Source organism: Canis aureus, chromosome 19 (genome assembly GCF_053574225.1).
Source record: "Canis aureus isolate CA01 chromosome 19, VMU_Caureus_v.1.0, whole genome shotgun sequence".
NCBI classification, from domain to species: domain Eukaryota; kingdom Metazoa; phylum Chordata; class Mammalia; order Carnivora; family Canidae; genus Canis; species Canis aureus.
This window is the reverse complement of record NC_135629.1, coordinates 52,110,001-52,128,708: the sequence shown is the minus strand read 5'-3', so window position 1 is coordinate 52,128,708 and position 18,708 is coordinate 52,110,001. Positions and strand designations below refer to the sequence as shown.

General features: G+C 49.9%; 1 protein-coding gene and 1 long non-coding RNA gene across 5 annotated transcripts in view; one reads left to right on the top strand and one right to left on the bottom strand.

Moving 5' to 3' along the window:
- Positions 1-2,838: 2,838 nt before the first annotated feature.
- LOC144290603 (uncharacterized) lies at positions 2,839-5,135 on the top strand. The gene is made up of 2 exons (XR_013358174.1): positions 2,839-3,064; positions 4,493-5,135. It is a non-coding gene; the product is annotated as an uncharacterized LOC144290603 (long non-coding RNA).
- The window catches only part of DNMT1 (DNA methyltransferase 1), a 56,441-nt gene continuing 42,558 nt past the window's right edge, over positions 4,826-18,708 (bottom strand). For all 4 annotated transcript variants that reach the window (XM_077860009.1, XM_077860006.1, XM_077860007.1 and 1 more), the window contains exons 23-40: positions 18,655-18,708; positions 17,537-17,652; positions 17,151-17,355; positions 16,937-17,070; positions 15,805-15,978; positions 13,872-14,093; positions 12,663-12,855; positions 11,616-11,700; positions 11,312-11,440; positions 10,907-11,189; positions 10,438-10,579; positions 8,985-9,151; positions 8,380-8,557; positions 7,510-7,705; positions 7,040-7,206; positions 6,759-6,875; positions 5,465-5,555; positions 4,826-5,184 (exon numbers count right to left, since the gene is read on the bottom strand). The exon at positions 18,655-18,708 is cut by the window's right edge and continues 94 nt beyond it. In XM_077860009.1, the coding sequence (XP_077716135.1) occupies positions 5,156-5,184; positions 5,465-5,555; positions 6,759-6,875; positions 7,040-7,206; positions 7,510-7,705; positions 8,380-8,557; positions 8,985-9,151; positions 10,438-10,579; positions 10,907-11,189; positions 11,312-11,440; positions 11,616-11,700; positions 12,663-12,855; positions 13,872-14,093; positions 15,805-15,978; positions 16,937-17,070; positions 17,151-17,355; positions 17,537-17,652; positions 18,655-18,708 (2,682 nt within the window). In that variant the 3' untranslated portion in view covers positions 4,826-5,155. The remainder of the gene's footprint in view (positions 5,185-5,464; positions 5,556-6,758; positions 6,876-7,039; positions 7,207-7,509; positions 7,706-8,379; positions 8,558-8,984; positions 9,152-10,437; positions 10,580-10,906; positions 11,190-11,311; positions 11,441-11,615; positions 11,701-12,662; positions 12,856-13,871; positions 14,094-15,804; positions 15,979-16,936; positions 17,071-17,150; positions 17,356-17,536; positions 17,653-18,654) is intronic.

Below are 18,708 nucleotides of genomic sequence, written 5' to 3'. Positions count from 1 at the left end.
AGTTTGAGAGTTTCTCAAAAAGTTAAACATAGGAATTGCCTTATGATCCAGCAATTTCACTCCTAGGTATGTGCTCCGAGTAGCTGAGAGAAGGGATTCAGATACTTCTACACCAGGCTCATTGTAGCATGACTCACAATAGCCAGTGGAGACAATCCAAGTGTTCACTGACAGATGAACAAAATGCGGTGTGTCAGACAATGGAGTGTTATTCAACCCAAAAAATAATGAAGTTCTGACGTCTGCCACAACATGGATGAACATCTAAAACATGCTAAATGAGGGGTGCCAGGGTGGATGGTTCAGTCGGTTAAGCAAGTGACACAAGTATCACAAAAATAAGCAAATTCAGCATATTGGCTAGGTTTTCTTGATTTTTTTTGGGGGGGGGTGATTTTATTTATTTATTCATGAGAGACAGAGAGAGAATTAGAGACATAGGCAGAGGGAGAAGCAGGCCCTTACCACCCTCCTCCTCTCCCCTCGGGGAGCCTGATGCAGGACACAACCCCAGGACCCCAGGATCACGACCTGAGCCAAAGGCAGACACTTATCCACTGAAAACACTCAGGCGCGCCAGCAGGTTGGCTAGGTTAAAAAAAACAACAACCCACCACACATAGTACACAAAGTCAATAATCAATACAAGTCAGTCTTTAGAGGCAAAGGACCACTGCTTAGAAAGTAACATCCTTCCCCTCTCCATCTCCCCCCAAAGAACAAAATAGAAATCCCTTTTATGTCGGTGATGGAAAGGTTAAATACCTAGGAATCAAGCTAAGAAATCTGCAGTATCGAGGCGCCCCTGGGTGGCTCAGCAGTTGAGCATCTGCCTTCAGCTCAGGACATGATCCCAAGGTCCTGGGTCAAATCCTGCATCAGCCTCCCCACAGGGGAGCCTGCTTCTCCCTCTGCCCATGTCTCTAACTCTCTCTCTCATGAATACATTTTTTAAAAAAGATTTTATTTATTTATTCATGAGAGACACAGAGAGAAAGAGAGGCAGAGACACAGGCAGAGGGAGAAGCAGGCTCCATGAAGGGAGCCCGATGTGGGACTCGATCCCAGGTCTCCAGGGTCATGCCCTGGGCTGAAGGCGGCGCTAAACTGCTGAGCCACCCAGGCTGCCCAAATAAATAAAATCTTAGTGAAAAAAATTGCAGTGTCAGGACACCTGGGTGGCTCAGTTGCTTAAATGTCCAGCCCTTGATTTTAGCTCAGGTCATGATCTCAGGGTCTTGGGATCGAGCCCCTCAGGCTCTGTACTCAGTGCAGTCGGCTTGGGATTCTTTCCCTCTTCCTGTCCTTCTGCCCCTCCAGCAGCACACACATGCACACTCTCTAAAATAAATAAAATCTTTTTTTTTATTTTTTTATTTTTTTTTTTTAAAGATTTTATTTATTTATTCGTGATAGTTACACAGAGAGAGACAGAGAGGCAGATACACAGGCAGAGGGAGAAGCAGGCTCCATGCAGGGAGCCCGACGTGGGATTCGATCCCAGGCCTCCAGGATCGTGCCCCGAGCCAAAGGCAGGCGCCAAACCGCTGCGCCACCCAGGGATCCCAAAATCTTTTTTTTTAAAAAAAGAATCTGTAGTATCTAAATGAAGACTTTGAAATGTTGAGGGACATAAAAATATCTGTTAACCAGGGTTGACCCTATTCTTAGAAAGGCAAGCTTGTCATTAAGATTAGTTTTCCCCATAAGTCTATAAATTTAATATAACCACTATAAAAATAGCCACTAGGATTTTAGAAGATATGCCACATCTAAAGTTTGACACTGTCACTCAACCACTAGAAATGTCCGTAGATGTGGATTCAGACACAGGAACAAATGTACACACCATCATTTGACCAACTGCCTGCCCACTGAGGCACAGTAGTTTCTAAATACAAAAGGATAAAAAAATAAATTTTTAAAAAGATTTTATTTATTTATTCATGAGAGACACAGATCGTGGGGCAGAGATGAAGGCAGAGGGAGAAGCAGGCTTCATGCAGGGAGCTTGATGTGAGACTCGATCCTGGAACTCCGGGGTCACAACCTGAGCCAAAGGGAGACTCAACCACTGAGCCACTCAGGCGTCCCAAAAACAAAGTTTTTAAGTAAACTTTTTTTTTTAAAAGAGGGCAGGAGTACGAGTTGGGGAAGGGGCAGAGAGAGAAGCAGGCTCTCCACTGAGCAAGGAGCCCGCTGCGGGGCTCAATCCTAGGACCTGGGATCATGACCTGAGCTGAAGGCAGACACTTAACCAACTGATCCACCCAGGCGCCCCCAAAAGTAAACTATTTTTTTTTATTTGTAAAGATTTTGTTTATTCATGAGAGACCGAGAGAGAGAAAGGCTGAGACAGGCAGAGGGAGAGGCAGGCTCCATGCAGGGAGCCTGATGTGGGACTCGATCCCAGGTCTCCAGGATCATGCCCTGGGCTGAAGGCAGCACTAAACCACTGAGCCACCCAGGCTGCCCGTGTAAACTGTTCCATAAGCCATTTTTAAGTAATCTCCACACCCAACATGGGCCCAAACTCACGACGCTGTGATGGAGATTTGCACACTGCACTGACTGAGCTAGCCAGGCGCCCCGATAAACAGTTTAAAATAAAGGCATTCCTTCTACTTAGTAAGTAGGGACAAGCTGGTGATAGACATCAACACAGAGGAGTCCCAAAAACATTATGCTGAGTGAAAAACCAGATGCATGAGCCTACATTGAACTGAATAGCTCTAAGTCCTCTATGGAGACCCAGTTGGACCAGGGGTTGCCTGGCAGCAGGGGAAGGGGAGCAGTGATGGGGGGAGGGGGCATAAGTGGTTTCTGCAGCCATGGAAACGTTCTACAGCTTGAGGATGTGGGTTCATTTATCAACATACAAGTGGTACGTTCAGGACTGGTTTCTAATAGACCCTGACAGAAACAAAACAGAACCAAACCAAGGGCTCAGCAAGACATCTGCAAGGAGAACAGCCTTTGAGGTGTAGTTTTAATCAGTGGCACCGTTTAGAGCAGGGAAAAGACAGACACGCTGGACTCGGGCAGAGGAGGACCTCAGAAGGAGGTAAGGATTCTGTTGTCTGGGTCAAGGGGTCTAGGAATGGGGAAAAGGTTTAACATAATTGTCATTCTACTCACAATATACTTAAAAAAAAAAAAAAAAAGAGGAAGGGGGGAAGGGGCAGAGGGAGAGAGAATCCTGAAACAGTCTCCCCCACCGCCCCCCCACCCCCAGCACAACCTGACGCAGGGCTCAATCCCATGACCCTGATTGTGATGGGAGTCAAAAATCAAGAGTCGGATGTTTAACGGACTGACTCACCCAAGCACCCCCTCACAATATACTTTCTAAATAAAATGTTTAGCTTTTAAAAAAGTAGGGGGGCAAACAATGTATAACAGGAAAATAAAACCCGATAGGGGAACTTTACCAGGTACTATGTCAAGCTGCTGTGTTTACCACATACATTTGCTACCTGGGGTAGCAAGCCGAGGGGTTTATTTTCATCCTTACAAAAGCAATGTTAAAAAGGAGAGGTCACAGAAATAAAGAAAGCACTAGTCTGTGCTCTGGGGGACAGGGATAATGGAAGGCTCTGAATAATGGAAAAGCAGACAAATAGAAATCTAACCCCTAAAAATAAGATTCCTATATGGCAAAGATGGGACAACTCAACAAGGATTAAAGAAGCAAAACCCAGGATAGGCAAAAGGGAAGTTGGCACTGCTGGTGGGAGCAGCATTAAAAGCTTTAGAGGGAGGGGCACCTGGGTGCCTCAGTGGTTTGAGCTTCTGCCTTCAGCTCAGGGCGTGATCCCAGGGTCGTGGGACCAAGTTCTGCATAGGGCTCCCAGCATGGAGCTTGCTTCTCTTTCCTCTGCCTGCGTCTGTCTCTCAAGAATAAATAAAATCTTTCAAAGGAAGAAGGAAAACAAAACAAAACAAAAATGTTTACACTCAATGATCCAGGAACCCCCAATATTTCCCAGAAAGAGACCGAAAAGCATGTACTACGATGTTCAACACAGCCCTCTTTCGAACAGTCTAACAGGAGGGACACCTCTAACCTCTTGGGATGGAGGTGGTTTTAAGTTTTTATGTTTGGACTATGTGTAGTCCCTTCACTCCTATGACTAAGATGCCTGTGACTCACCGAGGGGAGAGCTACAGCTAGAGGGCCACCGAGCACACCATTTACGGGTAGAGGCGGTGGGACAGGTATTACTTACCATCTTACCAGTGGTCCTCTGTGTCGTGTGTGCTGGTGACTAACACTTCTTTGTCTGCTTCTGCTTTGTTGGCATTTTATAGCCAAGTCCTTTCCCAAAGACAAACCAAAGAAATGGTTTGTTGGTCTTAGAATTCAGGATTCAATTAGGCTGACTTCCCAGAGAGCCTACCTAACAGATTCTTACATGGAGGGTGTATCAGTGGCCATCAGCCAGGGCTCTTGAGTGACGCCACTCTTATTCCTCCACCATCCACTACACAGGGCTTCTACTCTCATGGTCACAAGAGACTTGAGTGCTGCACCACCAGGCATCCCACTCCAGTCTAGAGCAAAGAAGGGCTACAATGCGGAAGGCCAACTAAGACTTGCTTTAGAAGATTTTCCTGGAAGCCACACTATCAAGTTCCACTTGCATCTCATTGGCCAGAATGGTCACAAGTTAACCCCCATCCCCCAGCATGTACATGGCACACCCGAAATGCTCCAAACCTCAAAGCTCTGTGGAGTCCCCTTCAGCTCTGAGGAACCCGTGCTCATCCAGACTCAGCTGAGAGTCAACCAGAAGCCCCTCAAATCACAAGTCACCAGCCAGGGTGATTTATAGGAGAGATTTATTTGAAGAAATATTACAACATATAAAAACTACATAAAGTCTTAATTTCCACTCATACAGTGGTAGATTTGATATAACGCATAATAAAAAACTTTTAAAATCCAGAATGCACAAAGTACTGCACAGTTTGATCACTAAGTCATTAGTTGATAAGCAAACCTCACAGAACAGCTCCATGTCAGCCAAGGCCACAAACACTGTGAACGACACATTTGAACTGACAGATTTTGACATGTTAGAAATACAACATCAGTGCATGTTGGGGATCCCTGGTGCCAGAAACAAGGGCGACGGGAGGGCAAAACTAGTCCTTAAGCAGTTTCTTCCTCCTTGGTTTTAACTAAAGAAAAATAAAAGGCAGAGTCATTACAGAGCACACATAGATTACCCTAAGCAGCGGGCAAGCGGAACAGGTTCAAATTGGGGGCTACGTTAACAGCCAGGTGTTGACGCTAATGGCCCACCAAATAAGCACCAGCAGGAGCTCGGAATGCATATCCAATGAGACTGCAACTGCTCACAGGGGTTCCCTAGGGATTCTCAGGCCGCCTGGGCTAGGGTCTGAGCCAGGCCTGACGAGAGGGCCCCCCCCAGCTGCACGCCCGTTGCCCCCACTGTACCTGAGGCACTCTCTCGAGCTTTGGCCAACATACAGCGCTTGATCTCCAAGCCGATGGCTTTGGCCAGGGGCGGTGGCACAGCATTTCCCACCTGCAGGAGGCAAGGGGGAGATGCCTGGCTTGGTGTGGCCGGGGTCAGCACCAGCTCCAGGTCTTCTGCTCCTATGGGCCACCAGAGCCCTTCTGCCATGATGGCTCTGGGACCCTCCCATCTGCCCACCTTCACACCCCAAACCTGATGTCAAGGGGCCTTTAAAGGGCTTTAGGTAAACTCAGATCCAGGGCAGCCAGGGTGGCTCAGCGGTTTAGCGCTGCCTTCAGCCCAGGGTGTGATCCTGGAGACCCCGGATCAAGTCCCACGTCAGGCTCCCTGCATGGAGCCTGCTTCTCCCTCTGCCTGTGCCTCTGCCTTTCTCTCTCTGCCTCTCTCTCTCTCACAAATAAATAAAATCTTAAAAAAAGAAAATTGCTTCTTTAAATAAACTTAAAAAAAAAAAAGTTTGTTTATTTATTTATTTATTTATTTATTTATTTATTTATGAATGACAGACAGAGAGGCAGAGACACAGGAGGAGGGAGAAGCAGGCTCCATGCCGGGAGCCCAATGCGGGACTTGATCCCAGGAATCCAGGATCGTGCCCTGGGCTAAAGGCAGGCGCTAAACCGCTGAGCCACCCAGGGATCCCCAGAAAATTGCTTCTTTAAAACAAAAAAAAACTCAGATCCAGATATAGAAGTCACCATGCTTCACTTCTAGCTAAGAGAGGTTGTTTCTAGAGAACAGGACTCGGGCAGTGGCAAGGCAGGGGGGTTTCTGCTCTAATCCCTAGGCGCTGCTGGCTTTGTGAGCCTCGTGCAGGCATTACTTGGGCAGAAATATGCTTAAGAAACACCGAACTCAACCCCCCCTAAGATCAGTGAGAGACTCTTGGTTCATTCCTACCACTGCACATTTACTCTGCTCCCTCACTGGAGTTCAGGGCCCTAGAACTTCCCACCTTGGGCTAAACCTGCCTCGAAGCTGTAAATGGCAGCTGATGTGCTTAAAAATGCCTGACCATGAGTCCCTGGGCCCTAGGGACAGGGTCCCCTTTCCTGGGAGTACTGAGGCCAACCAGCCACTGAAATCTGGGCGCTCAGTGTCCCCTTAGAAGGGACCATGTGAGTCCTGCCGACACACCCTTCCCCTGGGTCAGGCAGAGGGGCCTCTCTCCCCTTATGGCCTCTGTGGGACACCACTGAGTCCCTCATCAAGGACGGAGGAAAAGCAGGCCCCGCTCTACTCCCCACTGACCTGTCGGTGCTTATCTAGGATGTTGCCAAACAGCCGGTAGGTATCCGGGAAGCCCTGGGAACGGGCACACTCCCGCACGCTCACGACGCGGTGCTGCTCAGGGTGGAGAACACGGCCCTGGGGGTGAAAGGTTAAGGTGGGGAAGGGGAACAAGACTGGGCCCACCAGCCATTCGGGGCAGGAGGAGGGAAGTGAGGAGCACTAGCTTCCAATGGGCCATTCCCACTGGCTGACCCCGTGCTGCTGCCCCCTCCCAGGCATGACCCAGCCCTCAGACCCACCTGCTTGCCCATGGGCTCAGGGTTGGTGACGGTCGTGCTGAAGAAGCCATCCCACTCCAGACGTCCATAGAGGCCGGCCCAGTGGTTGTGCCTGTTCCCGGTGTGGGGCAAGCACCAGGGGATGAGGGTGTTGAACTGTCTAGCCGCGGAGTCACAAGCTTTGCCCGCTAGAAGAGAGAGTTGCAATGAGACTGTGGTTCTAGAATGGGAGGGACAGAGCAGCCAGCAGTCCCCATCCACAAAGCTTTATCATTTGATGCTCTCAGCATCTATTTATAGCAGAGATGTGTGCATTTGGCTTGTCTGTGCCTCACTTGGGGCTTCAGGTCAGGGAGTGGCAGTCCCTGGTATCTCCTGCCAGGAGCCCCCTGGACTGCTGCAGGTGATCAGAATCTAAGGGGGCAAGGGGCAAGGGTGTTGAAAGTAAAACCCAAGGGAAACCCCACCCAGGGCATGAGTAGGGTCCCCACCTTCCACACAGGAGCAGACCCCACGGAGGGCCCCAGTGCTGCTGCAGCCATTTTTCTTGTCATGGTATGTGTACCGCAGCTTCCTGGCCATGGTGCCATCAGAGAGCCGCACCTCAATGTTCGGCAGGTCACGCCAGTCTGAGCCTGGGGCCAGAGGGATGTGCCGCATGCGGGCGGCCACCAATGCACTCATGTCCTGAAAAGGCACAGCAGGACTCAGCTGTCACTTCATCCAGGGAGCATTTAAGCCCCTGAGGTAGTCTGGGCACTTCCATTCTAGGCACTGGAGACATCAGTGATGAGGAACCTCAAAGGGGTTTGTACCACATCTTGGGAGATAAACAGTAGCCCAAGTCCACAACCTGGGGACTGCGTGTGCCATGAAGGTAACAGAGCAGGGACCTGGAATAGCCTGGAGGAGAACGGGTGAAGGGACAGCTTAGGGCAAGCTGAGAGGGTTTCTCGGAGGTGGTGACATATGAGCTGAGCCCTGCAGGATCAGAGAACCAGCTACAGGAAGAACTGGGTTTGGTGCATCTGGGAGAACACAGAGAACATGGGCAGAAGAGATGAGGTCAGTCAGGGGGGTAGTGGCCTGACACCTATTTAGGAAGAGCAGGAGCTCTGACGCTCTAAGTGACTGTGTGCTGCAGAGGGCACAGATGGTAGTGGCAAAAAGAAGAACAGGAGGCGAGGTGGGGGTGGGGGGAAGAGCCAGCTGAGAGGACACCGACTGAGGGTGAGCAGGAAGGGACCAGGCTCAGACCCTGCTTCCGACCCCAAGCCCTGGCTGGGCTCCAACCACACATCCCATTCTCATGGGGCCACTGGCCCAAGCAGGCCAGCGCTGCTCTGCCAAGGTGCCATTACCTTACAGATGTGATCCCTGAGGATGGGCTGGTACTGGGAGCCCCGGAGCTGCCTCTGGAACCAGGACTGAGGCTCCCCGTTGTACAGGATCTCGAGTGCCGAAGCTCCATTCCGGACCTCAGGGAGGTCAGACATTGTGTCCCGCACGGTGATGGTTCGGAACGGGCCCGAGCTTAACCTGCAACAGCACGGCAGATAGCTGAGGACTCTGGGGATCCAGGGCCCTGCTGCCCCTCCCATCACAGCTACCATATCCTGACTGCTGCCACTGACCCCTCCGGGTAGGATGACCTAGCTCAGAAGTCAAAGGGCCGCCCAAGGTCACAAGGGCAGCATTTTTCTTAGACCCTGTCTACGATGAGGATGAGCTAGGGTATGGGCTCCGCTCACTACTACAGCCAGGTCCAATTGCTGCCCTGCGTGCAGCGCTCACCCAGAGTCAGGGCAAGACCAAAGGTTTGGTATAGTGCTTGTGCGCCAGGCCAAACACCACACTGACTGCTCTAACACATTCTCCTCACTCAGGCCTCTTGAGAGACCTGTCGGTAAGCAAACCTCCCAGGTAACACAAGCACCATACACAGTGGGGCAAGCGGGGCTCCCACCTGGTTATGTTACTGACAAACTTCTTGTCATCCACCACGACACTCAGCTGGCAGGCCCGGGGCGCGAACACATGCAGCGGCTCTGGGAACAGGGGAAGCTTCTCCCCAGGTGCCGCAGCCAGGATGATGGCCCGCCTCCGAGTCTGGGCCACGCCATACTGACCAGCCTGAGGAGAGGGCCAGACACGCACAGTCAAGCGGGCACTTCCAACCAGCCCCTAATAAACTCAGCAGGTTTACCCCCAATAAGAGTAAGTGGGACAAAATGAAGGACAAAAGATCCTGTGCGATGGCCACTAGTCTCTGGAGAAGATGGGAGTAAACCCTGCTGGCATTTCCAGCCAGCTCTTTTGAGAGCTCTACGAGAGAGCTCATGATCTCAGCACTTGGGAGAAAAGCAGGCAGAGAGCCACGGAGCCCTGCTACTGACCTAGCAGCAAGTGGGCATAAGAGCTGCCAACAAGGTTTGACTGGTGAGCCCAAGACCCAGTGTTCCCGGTGTGGGGCACCGGGCTAGACACGGGGGAGCCAGGGGGCAAGGGAGCCAGCACTTTGCTCATGCAGACACTGCCTTCCAGCCAGACTCCCTTCTCATTTTTTTTTTTTTTTAATTTTTATTTATTTATGATAGTCACAGAGAGAGAGAGAGAGAGAGAGAGAGAGGCAGAGACACAGGCAGAGGGAGAAGCAGGCTCCATGCACTGGGAGCCCGATGTGGGATTCGATCCCAGGTCTCCAGGATCGTGCCCTGGGCCAAAGGCAGGCGCTAAACCGCTGCGCCACCCAGGGATCCCCTCCCTTCTCATTTTTGAGTGTAGCTTCAGCTTTAGTTATATCATTAGCTGCTGAACGGATATATAGACTAGCTGCTTTTCAGATAAAGCCTAGTTCCCTCTGATCACCCAATATCTATTCACGCAAAGCTACCAGTAGCTACCTGGAGTATAATCTCCCACCTTCTCCTAAGGTTTCTACGTGTGTACATTGACCCAAGAGATACTTCTGTTAAACCGTAATGGTTTAGTCTGCATCTTCTTGCAATTCTGGCTTCACCACCACCCATGGGGATCTAACTGCTACCTAGAGCTCCACAGCTGGCCACCACCCTTCCATCTCAAAAGAAAGGGGAGAGAAACACATGGTCCCCCCTCATGCACAAGCAGATGTGACTCTTGAGACCCTAAGACACAGATGGACTTACTGGCACACCAGTTCTGTGCTCCCCAGACCTAGAAGCTGCGAGCTTCTAGGACAGATGTGAGGACAGATGTGTGCTAAGAAGTGAGTACGGGCCCCAGCCGCCACCTCCCCTTCCCTCCCCAGCACCACAGGCCTATCCCATTCAACTCTCTCTTCAGTTAGAGACAACCTGCTGCAGTCCAGGGGCCACTGAGCCCCTTTCCTGTCCACACCCCTCTGCCCCCCTTTGCCCCCTTCCCCAAGGAAAGCCCACCTGCAACACGCCAAAGGTACACTGATAGCCCATGCGGACGAGGCAGCGGAGAGTGAGCTTCAGGACCATGGAGCGCTTGAAGGAAACAAAATTCCGGACGTTCTCCAAGAGGAAGTAGCGGGGCCGGTAGTAGTCACAGTAGCTGTGGGAGGTAGGAGAGACTACGAGGGTCATCTGCTCGCACCAAATGAATGGGAAGGCCTATCTACCAGAAGCTACACCCGAATGTTTGATGTCTGCTTGTTGGAATGCCATACCCGTCAAATCCCCAAGTCTCTTGGCCGAGAAGCCAGCCACGAACTCCCTGGAAGCAAAGGCTGGGCGCTTGGCCACCGCACCGGGCCTCCAGCAGCCACTCTGGCTAACCCCACTACTGCTGGCCGCTGGCACACTTGGTGTTGCAGCCCCAGGGTTGGTGGTCTCATTGCCCTCAGGCAGCCCTGAAAACAGGAGCCTCAACTCCGTTTACCTGAGAAAGGAAACCACCAGGGAGTTCTTGAACTTGGAGTAGGTACGAGAGTTGAAGCGGTTCATGCCACTAAACCCTTGGCAGGGCGGCCCACCGCACAGCATCTCCACATCTCCCTTCTGAGGCAGCTTCTGACCACGGGAGTTGGTTGCCTCCCCAGCCATGACAAGCTTCAGCAGCACGTTGCAGTCCTCCGTGAACACCGTGGATCCAGGGTTGTTTAGCCGAAACGCCTGGGCCGCAGGGTCCCACATCTCGATGGCCCACAGTGTTTCTGAGATGCCTGGGACATACGAGGACAGATGTGTGCTAAGAAGTCCCTAGAATCACACTTGAGGCAGAACTGTGACCAGAGCCAGAAAGAACTTCTGGGTAGTTACGCGGGAAAAACCTCACAGTGTTTACCTGCTTGGTGGAACCCTTCCGACAACCCCCCACAGCCAGAAAACACATCCAAGGTCCGAAGCTTCGGAAGTTTAATTTCTGTCTCTGGTTCACTTGGCTCGCATGTTTGAGACTTTGCCTTGCCCTTCCCTGGAAGACAGGCCACAAGTCAGTCAGAGCCCCCTGACCTGCTCTCCTTAAACCCTCATTTTGAATTCACAGCAAAGAACGAGGTGACATCAGAAGCTGTGTTTTCATACACGATGACTCATCAGTCCCTGAATTATGTAAGAGACTTGAAGAGAATGTGGGAAAAACAACGTACCTTTACCCTTGCCTTTCCCTTTATTTCCAGGGCTACGGGCGTGGTTTGGAGGATCTTCGAAGCTTTTGTTCTTGGCATTATAGGCCTAAGAAGGAAAAAAAAAAAAAAAAAAAAAAAACAAATCACAACAGTCTGGCAGAGAAACACACTGGTCCCTTTTCTAACAAAGACAATTTAGGTTAATCTGATAAAGATCCATTTAATTTCCCCCTAAATCATGGCCATAAGAGATTAGCCATCAATAAGAATACTTTGATTTTGTTACACTGGAAACAGGGCAGGGAAGGGAGAGAGTTCTATGATACAAACATTGTACATGGCCAACATTGGACTTCCTGCTATTGTAAGTACTTGGACTACGCATTCTAAACATAGGCAAAAGTGATATATTAAACCACCCAGGATCCCTGGGTGGCGCAGTGGTTTAGCGCCTGCCTTTGGCCCAGGGCGCGATCCTGGAGACCCGGGATCGAATCCCACGTCGGGCTCCGGGTGCATGGAGCCTGCTTCCCCCTCTGCCTGTGTCTCTGCCTCTCTCTCTCTCTGTGTGACTATCATAAATAAATAAAAATTAAAAAAAAAAAACAAAAAAACAAAAAAACCACCCATAGTGCAACCTGGGGGAAACACAGGTATGTATCAACTTTAGATGACCCGACACCGAAGAACCACGTTCAAAAGTGACTAGCTTCATTGACAAGACGCCCAGATCCTTTCTTAATTACCAGAGCCACTGCTCAGCTGTACAGATATCACCTGGCTATAGGTGCAGGGACAGAGGGGCAGGGCCAAGTCTGCCAGGGAAAGCAGTGCCTTTCCCTAACTCACGTTAAGATGCTGATAGGGCTAGCAGAGGCCACCTAACAGTCTCCAAATAAACTAGAGGTGCACAAGGACACTCAGATGTTACTTTTGGCTTTAAAAAAATGTGTTAAGTTCCAGAAGAACTTGAATACCATGGATTCAGACTCTGGGTAATTCAGCTACTTTCCTGGGGCCTAGGACTTTGACCTGAAGCCCCTCCCTCCAGTAAGTCCAGAGTACCACCTCAAGGAAGTAGAAGCGGTCTGGGCCCCCTGCTGAGAAGTCCTGGAGGCACCCAGGCAGGTCCTCCCCATACTCCACAGTACAGCGGCCCTGCACGGCCTTGAAGTCCACCACCACCTCCTCGTCACTCCAGTAAAGCAGGTTGATGTCCGCATGGTAACTTGCTGGGGTAGACTTGTGTGTGTTTTCTGGCCTGAAAATGTAAGAGTCTTTTGTTAGCAGTTTTCTTTTGCTGTTAACTGACAAAGAATTAAATGGCACCACATTTCTGGGGTGTTCAGAAAACAATGGGTGAAGACTGCAAACCCCAGTTAGGTCAGCTTGATTTTTATCCCCTTTAGCTGGCACCACCAGCTAAATGTGATTCCTTGCCATGAACTCAGCAAATGATGTGCCGGCTCCTTCATGCCCATGACTAGCCCGAACAAGCCAGCCCTGCATCACAAACAGCTGCCTACTAAACATCTGGAGTTTCCTTCTCTTGCCTCTACTAGCCAGACTTCTCATTTCTTTTCCGATACAAATGATTATTACAGGGACGCCCGGGTGGCTCAGCAGTTGAGTGTTTGCCTTCAGCCCAGGTGTGATCCTGGCATCCCGGGATCGAGTCCCACATCCAGCTCCATGTAGGAGCCTACTTCTCCCTGTGTCTCTGCTTCTCTTTCTCTGGGTCTCTCATGAATAAATAAATAAAATCTTTAAAAAAAGTGATTACAAAGACTTTAAAAAAAATCTTTAACATACACTAGGTAAGTGAAGCAACCTTACAACTGTCCTTGATTAGTTTCAAGTTAGCTCCTAACCAACTAGGAGTTACTAGGATCCCAGAAGCAGACTGAGTGAAGCCAAGAACTTGGGAAAAGGACAGAGAGGAACCCCAGAAACAGGGAGGGGCACCTGGGAGGAACTGGGGGCAGAACTCAGACAATCCTAAATAGATGGCAGAGCCCACGACATTCTACCCCTGACTTTGTCACATGCTTGACTTCTGCTTAAGGATTTCTTTGGGGGAGAGAAAGCTACTGCTTTAAAACAAAGGTCTACAGAACGACTATGAAATATAATTAAGTTACTGTCAGCATCCACCAGATAACTGGAAACACTTAGAAAAACAGCCACCTCTACCGAAGTCTTAAAAAACCAGTTTTCACCTCATTTCAGACTTCTAGAAGAGTCATGCCTTCTGAAAGAGCAGAAGCCTTCACAGACCTGTAGAATTTGTTGATCCTGATCTTGATGTCGGTTTCATTAGGCCTCCCATTGCTCTTCTTGGTACAGAAGATTTCTTTTATTCGGCCAATTCGATATGGCTCAGGGGCATCCAGGTTACTGCCTTTGATGTAATCAGAGTATTTCCGGTAGTGTTCTGGATATAGATCTTCATCCACAGGCTCCTTCCGTGGGCGTTTCACGGGACTGGACAGCTTGATGCTGCAGAGAAGCAAGAATCAGGCATAACTGAACACAAAACCATAAAAAGCAATTACCTCAGCCTGACCAGCCAATAACAACTACTACTTAAATCCAAACTACTTAAATCCAATGTAGCTAAGCGCCCAGAGATTTACAGAGAAATATTAAATCTCATTCCTAGTTTAAAATGAGCATTCTTGAGATGCCTGGGTGGCTCAGTTAGCTAAATGTCTGCCTTCAGCTCGGGTCATCATCTCAGAGTCCTGGGTTCAAGCCCTGTATCAGGCTCCCTGCTCAGTGGGGAGCCTGCTTCTCCCTCTGTCTGCCCCTCCCTACGCCGCCCCAACTCGTGTGCATGCTCACTTTCTCAAGTAAGTAAAATCTTTAAAAAATAAGATAAAAATAATCACCTTCCATGTGTGCACTGCTGGCTACAGTAGCTGCTGACACTGCCTGAATATGCCCAGCTCCTGGCCACATGAAAGGACTGCACTTCCTGGCCTGTGACTCATTCCGTTCAAGAAGTGTGAGACGTGACACACAAACATTTCTAGTGTGTCATGTGAACACTAAACTGCCAGGAAAACCTCCAACACACTTTCCCTTGGCTCAGACTGGCAACTTTGAGAAGGCAGTGGTTCCACAAGCTTGGTTCCCTGAGTGACCCAACCAGTCAAATGTCCTGCCGAACCATGATGGACACATACTAGAGGCAAGAAGGAAACCTCCCCATTTGTGGGCTTGTTACCAAGGCATGACCTATGCTCTCCCAACTGAGGTGCTACTAGAGGTGATGCTGCTTAAAGAATGGGGCAGAGACTCATAGACTGGGCAAGCCGAAATTTGGCCTATGAAGGCAAAGCTGGTCATTAATTAGGCTACACACTTTTGAGGCTGCCATTCAGGAAAGTAGCTGCCAGACTTTCCTACCAGGCTGCCTTAGTCTGACAGGTTCCAAAGGTGCTTCTGAGCACCTGTGTGGACGCCCTGCTGCACAGTGAGCACTGGGGCAGACAGCACCTTGGGCATCCCCCGCTCCACAAAGGACAGGGGAGCTCAGGGGGCTACAAGCACCAACTATGTAAGGCTGAGGGGACCCTGCCCTCTGTTCTGCAATTCACAGTAATTTAACTGAGGGCGGGCACTGGAGGAAAATGCAACTGCAAATCGGCAGATGAAGTTCAGAAAGGTTGGCTGTAAAGGCAATCATGCACTAGTTCCTAGGACAAAGACTGGATCCAGTTGGAAATTCCTTGGATTTGTCCCCGAACAGCCCCAACCCTCTGATGAGCAAAGAGGTCTCAATACCTCCTGGTAAATAGGATTACAACTCACATTCGTTCAAGCTCTACTCTAGGCCAGGTGCTGGGCTAAGTGCGTGCAACCAACTTCATCCTAAGAGCCCAGCAGGCCAGGCACTCCTCCCACAGACAGGGACTAAGAGGAGATGGTCTCTGCCCTGGAGCCTCACGGCTGGGCAGGGCCCCACTTCTGGCACCAGCGCCCCCTTAGCCAGCGCATGCTCGGACGTCCTTGAGGCTTACAGCTTCACTCTGCAATGAGCTAGACTCCCTATACACTGGAGGGCTGGCTATCGCTGACACCATAGATACGACAGTGACCGTTTAGGCAGCAACTAGTCCTGGGATCCAGAGTGGAGGACACTGCAAAGCCAACCCTGTACTGGCCCAGAGCTCATGTCCATGACCTGGGCAAAGGGGGCACTCACTTGAACGTGAAGGCCTCGGGGAGGAGGTACACGCCATCACCCACTCGATACTGGATGCCGTTCTTGGTGGCTGAGCTGTATAGAACCCGGTTGTCCAGGTCTTCAAGCTGTTCCAGGACCCTTGGAATTTCTTTTTGCCTCATTTCAGCCAGACGGGCACAGCTTACACAGAACCTGGAGTGAAAGACAGAAGCAAAAGACCCTGAGCTGATTGGTAGTGGCTGTAGTAGCAGTCAGTGGTCTCAGAGACTCTGATGACCAATGGAGAATATCTGCAGGTATTTGAAGGAACTAGCTTTCCTTTAGTTCATGTTCGCACTTTGAAAATCCTTACTTGGGACCAAAGACACAACACAAAAAAATGACAAGCCAATCCTACTTTTGAGTATTTGATAAAAACCCTAAGAAAAAACAAAAACAAACAAACAAAAGAAAAAACAAAGCAAAACCCAGAAGACAAACAGAATATAGAATACAGTAAAGAATATTCCAGTCAGAACTCCATGTCTAAGGAATCTCATACTATTATCTTTAAAGGCTGAAAAGCTAGTTGGTAAAATTCAACATTAGCTAGAAATGGCCTTCGTTAGAGATCAAGTCAAAAGGCAGCGCACCAGGCTGACTGGAGAAGCACCAGAAGCATGTCAGCCAGCCCTCCCAGCCTTCGCCCTATCAGCATCACTACTGCCCTAAGAGGCACCAATGCCACATTTGGTCCAAACAAGTAAGGTACAGAGGTTACAAAGGAAGGCATGGGGCACTGAACATCTGAAGGAAATTTTAAAAAGTGAGCCTCTCTAAAAGCAGTCACTCGCCAGTTAGAATAAAGTGGCATCAAAGGTATCACTTATGAAAGAAAGCATCTAAGAAACACAAGGAAACATGCAAGGTCTGTAGCATAAATGCTGAGGAGCACACAGACACACTCTGCTCCTGGATAGGAGAGTTTCTCACAAAGGTAACCCCATGCCCAGGCTGTTCATAGACTTAAAGCAACTGCAACCAAGTCAGGCTGGACTTGGATTACTGTGGGAAAGAAACCCTGCCAGACAGAAGCACATGAAAGTCAGGAGTGATGCACAGAGCAGCACAGCGCCCCAGAGCACCACCGGAGCCCAGTCCCGGCACTCACTTGTACTTGTTATCCTCCGTTGGCTGGGTTTTTGGAGGGGACTCAAATCTCGCATAGTCTTGATCATACCACAACTGGTAGAAGTAGGTCTTTCCGTCGTCCTCTGTTATCAGAGCCTCAGGATCCATGCCTCCCTTTTGAGCACAAGGACCCGGTGTCAGCCACGACCCCACGCAAGTGAGGGAAGGGCATCCAAGGAGCGCTGGCCACTCACCTCCAAGGCCCAGTTTTCCGATGGAGCTTTATAGACAACCTTCACCTTGCTGTGGATGTATGACAGCTGCATGTCCTCACATTCATCTACCAGGAAAAGCTCCAAGGGGTCTGATGTGGCTCCAAGGACTGTGTCTGTCCCAGCACAGAACCAGTGGGCATGAAACATCTGCCCGTTGCTACCGTCTTCCCACAGTGCAGTGACCCTGGAGTTGGAAGAAAGTCCCTCACTTAACTGGCAAGTCTGGACTGAGTCTACTTAGGGGAACTCATTTTCTTTTTGCAGTGAGCCTAGCAAAGAACCGCTGTGGCTATCTGCATATAAGCCTCTCCCAGTTGTTTAAGAGAAAGTGTTTTCTGAAGTCAAGCAAAGGAAAAGATACAAACCTTGCTAGATACAGCGGTTTTGAAGAGTCATCTGGAATAACAGAGACACAGTCTCCCACTTCCAGGGTTTCTGAATCGATGCAAACCTTCTTATAGTAATCCTTCTTCCCATCAGTCTGCAAATGACAGCTTCATTTCAGGGGAGGATGGGTTTGAAGGTCCAGGGTAGGCCTGACCTGCTTGTTCCTATTACGTTATGTAAAAGCCTCATTCCTAATAATTTCATTAAGTCACAAAGCTCTACTGACCTGGCTACTACAGAAAATCTCTACCTCCCTTGGCTGGAAATCTGCATGAAGAGCACTCACATGCACTCCTTGTCAGCTCTGCCCTTCAGTGTCAGCAACAAGTTAGATTCCAGCATTTGATTTTAAACAGCACTGATCCCAACTCCTCACCACAGTCCTAAGGCCACATCCTAGTCCCAACTCCTGTCAGCTGTGAGGACCTACTTCTTCCACGAGGAAAGCTAATTTCCACCTGACTCTCCCCCAGATCTTTGTTGGCTAGTTCCTCGCCAACCTTCTGGGTCTCAGCTAAGATGCTGCTTCCTCAGGAAGCCTCCAAGCCCCCTCCCTCCAGCCCTCTACCCACAGGGCAGTACACGTGCCTACCCTCCCGTACTAGAGGATCAGGACCACAGGACAGGGGCTGAGCCCCGTCCAGACCTATAACAGCACCTGGCATGGGTAAGCCTCACGCTACAGACCAGACCTTTGGCTTACAGACATCAAGTAAGCAACGGTGAAAGAACATTTGCTCTCCAGCTTTGGTAAAAGTTGTGCCTTAGACAATCATAGAACTATGGGGAGGCAATCTGCTAGTGCCACAAAAACACCCATACCCCCAGCCAGAGGGGGCAATGATGGCTCTCTTTGAAATAAGCTTCAAAGGAGAACCAGCCTGACACTGAGGACAGTGTCAAATGCCCATTTTGGAATGTTAGCAAAATGGAGTCTGGGGCACACACATTTCTGGTGCATGGCTAAGGGCCTTGGCCTCTCCCACTGGCCCTGGTCCTCTCCGAGGCAAAAATGTGCAGGTTTCTCCGTGATACACAGGGGACAACTCCTTTCGCAGATGTATGACAGGAAGTAGACCGTCTTCTCCAGGATTACCTTGACAGCATCTCCAACCCAAGAGATCCGATTCTTGTTCTGTTTCTTTTTCTT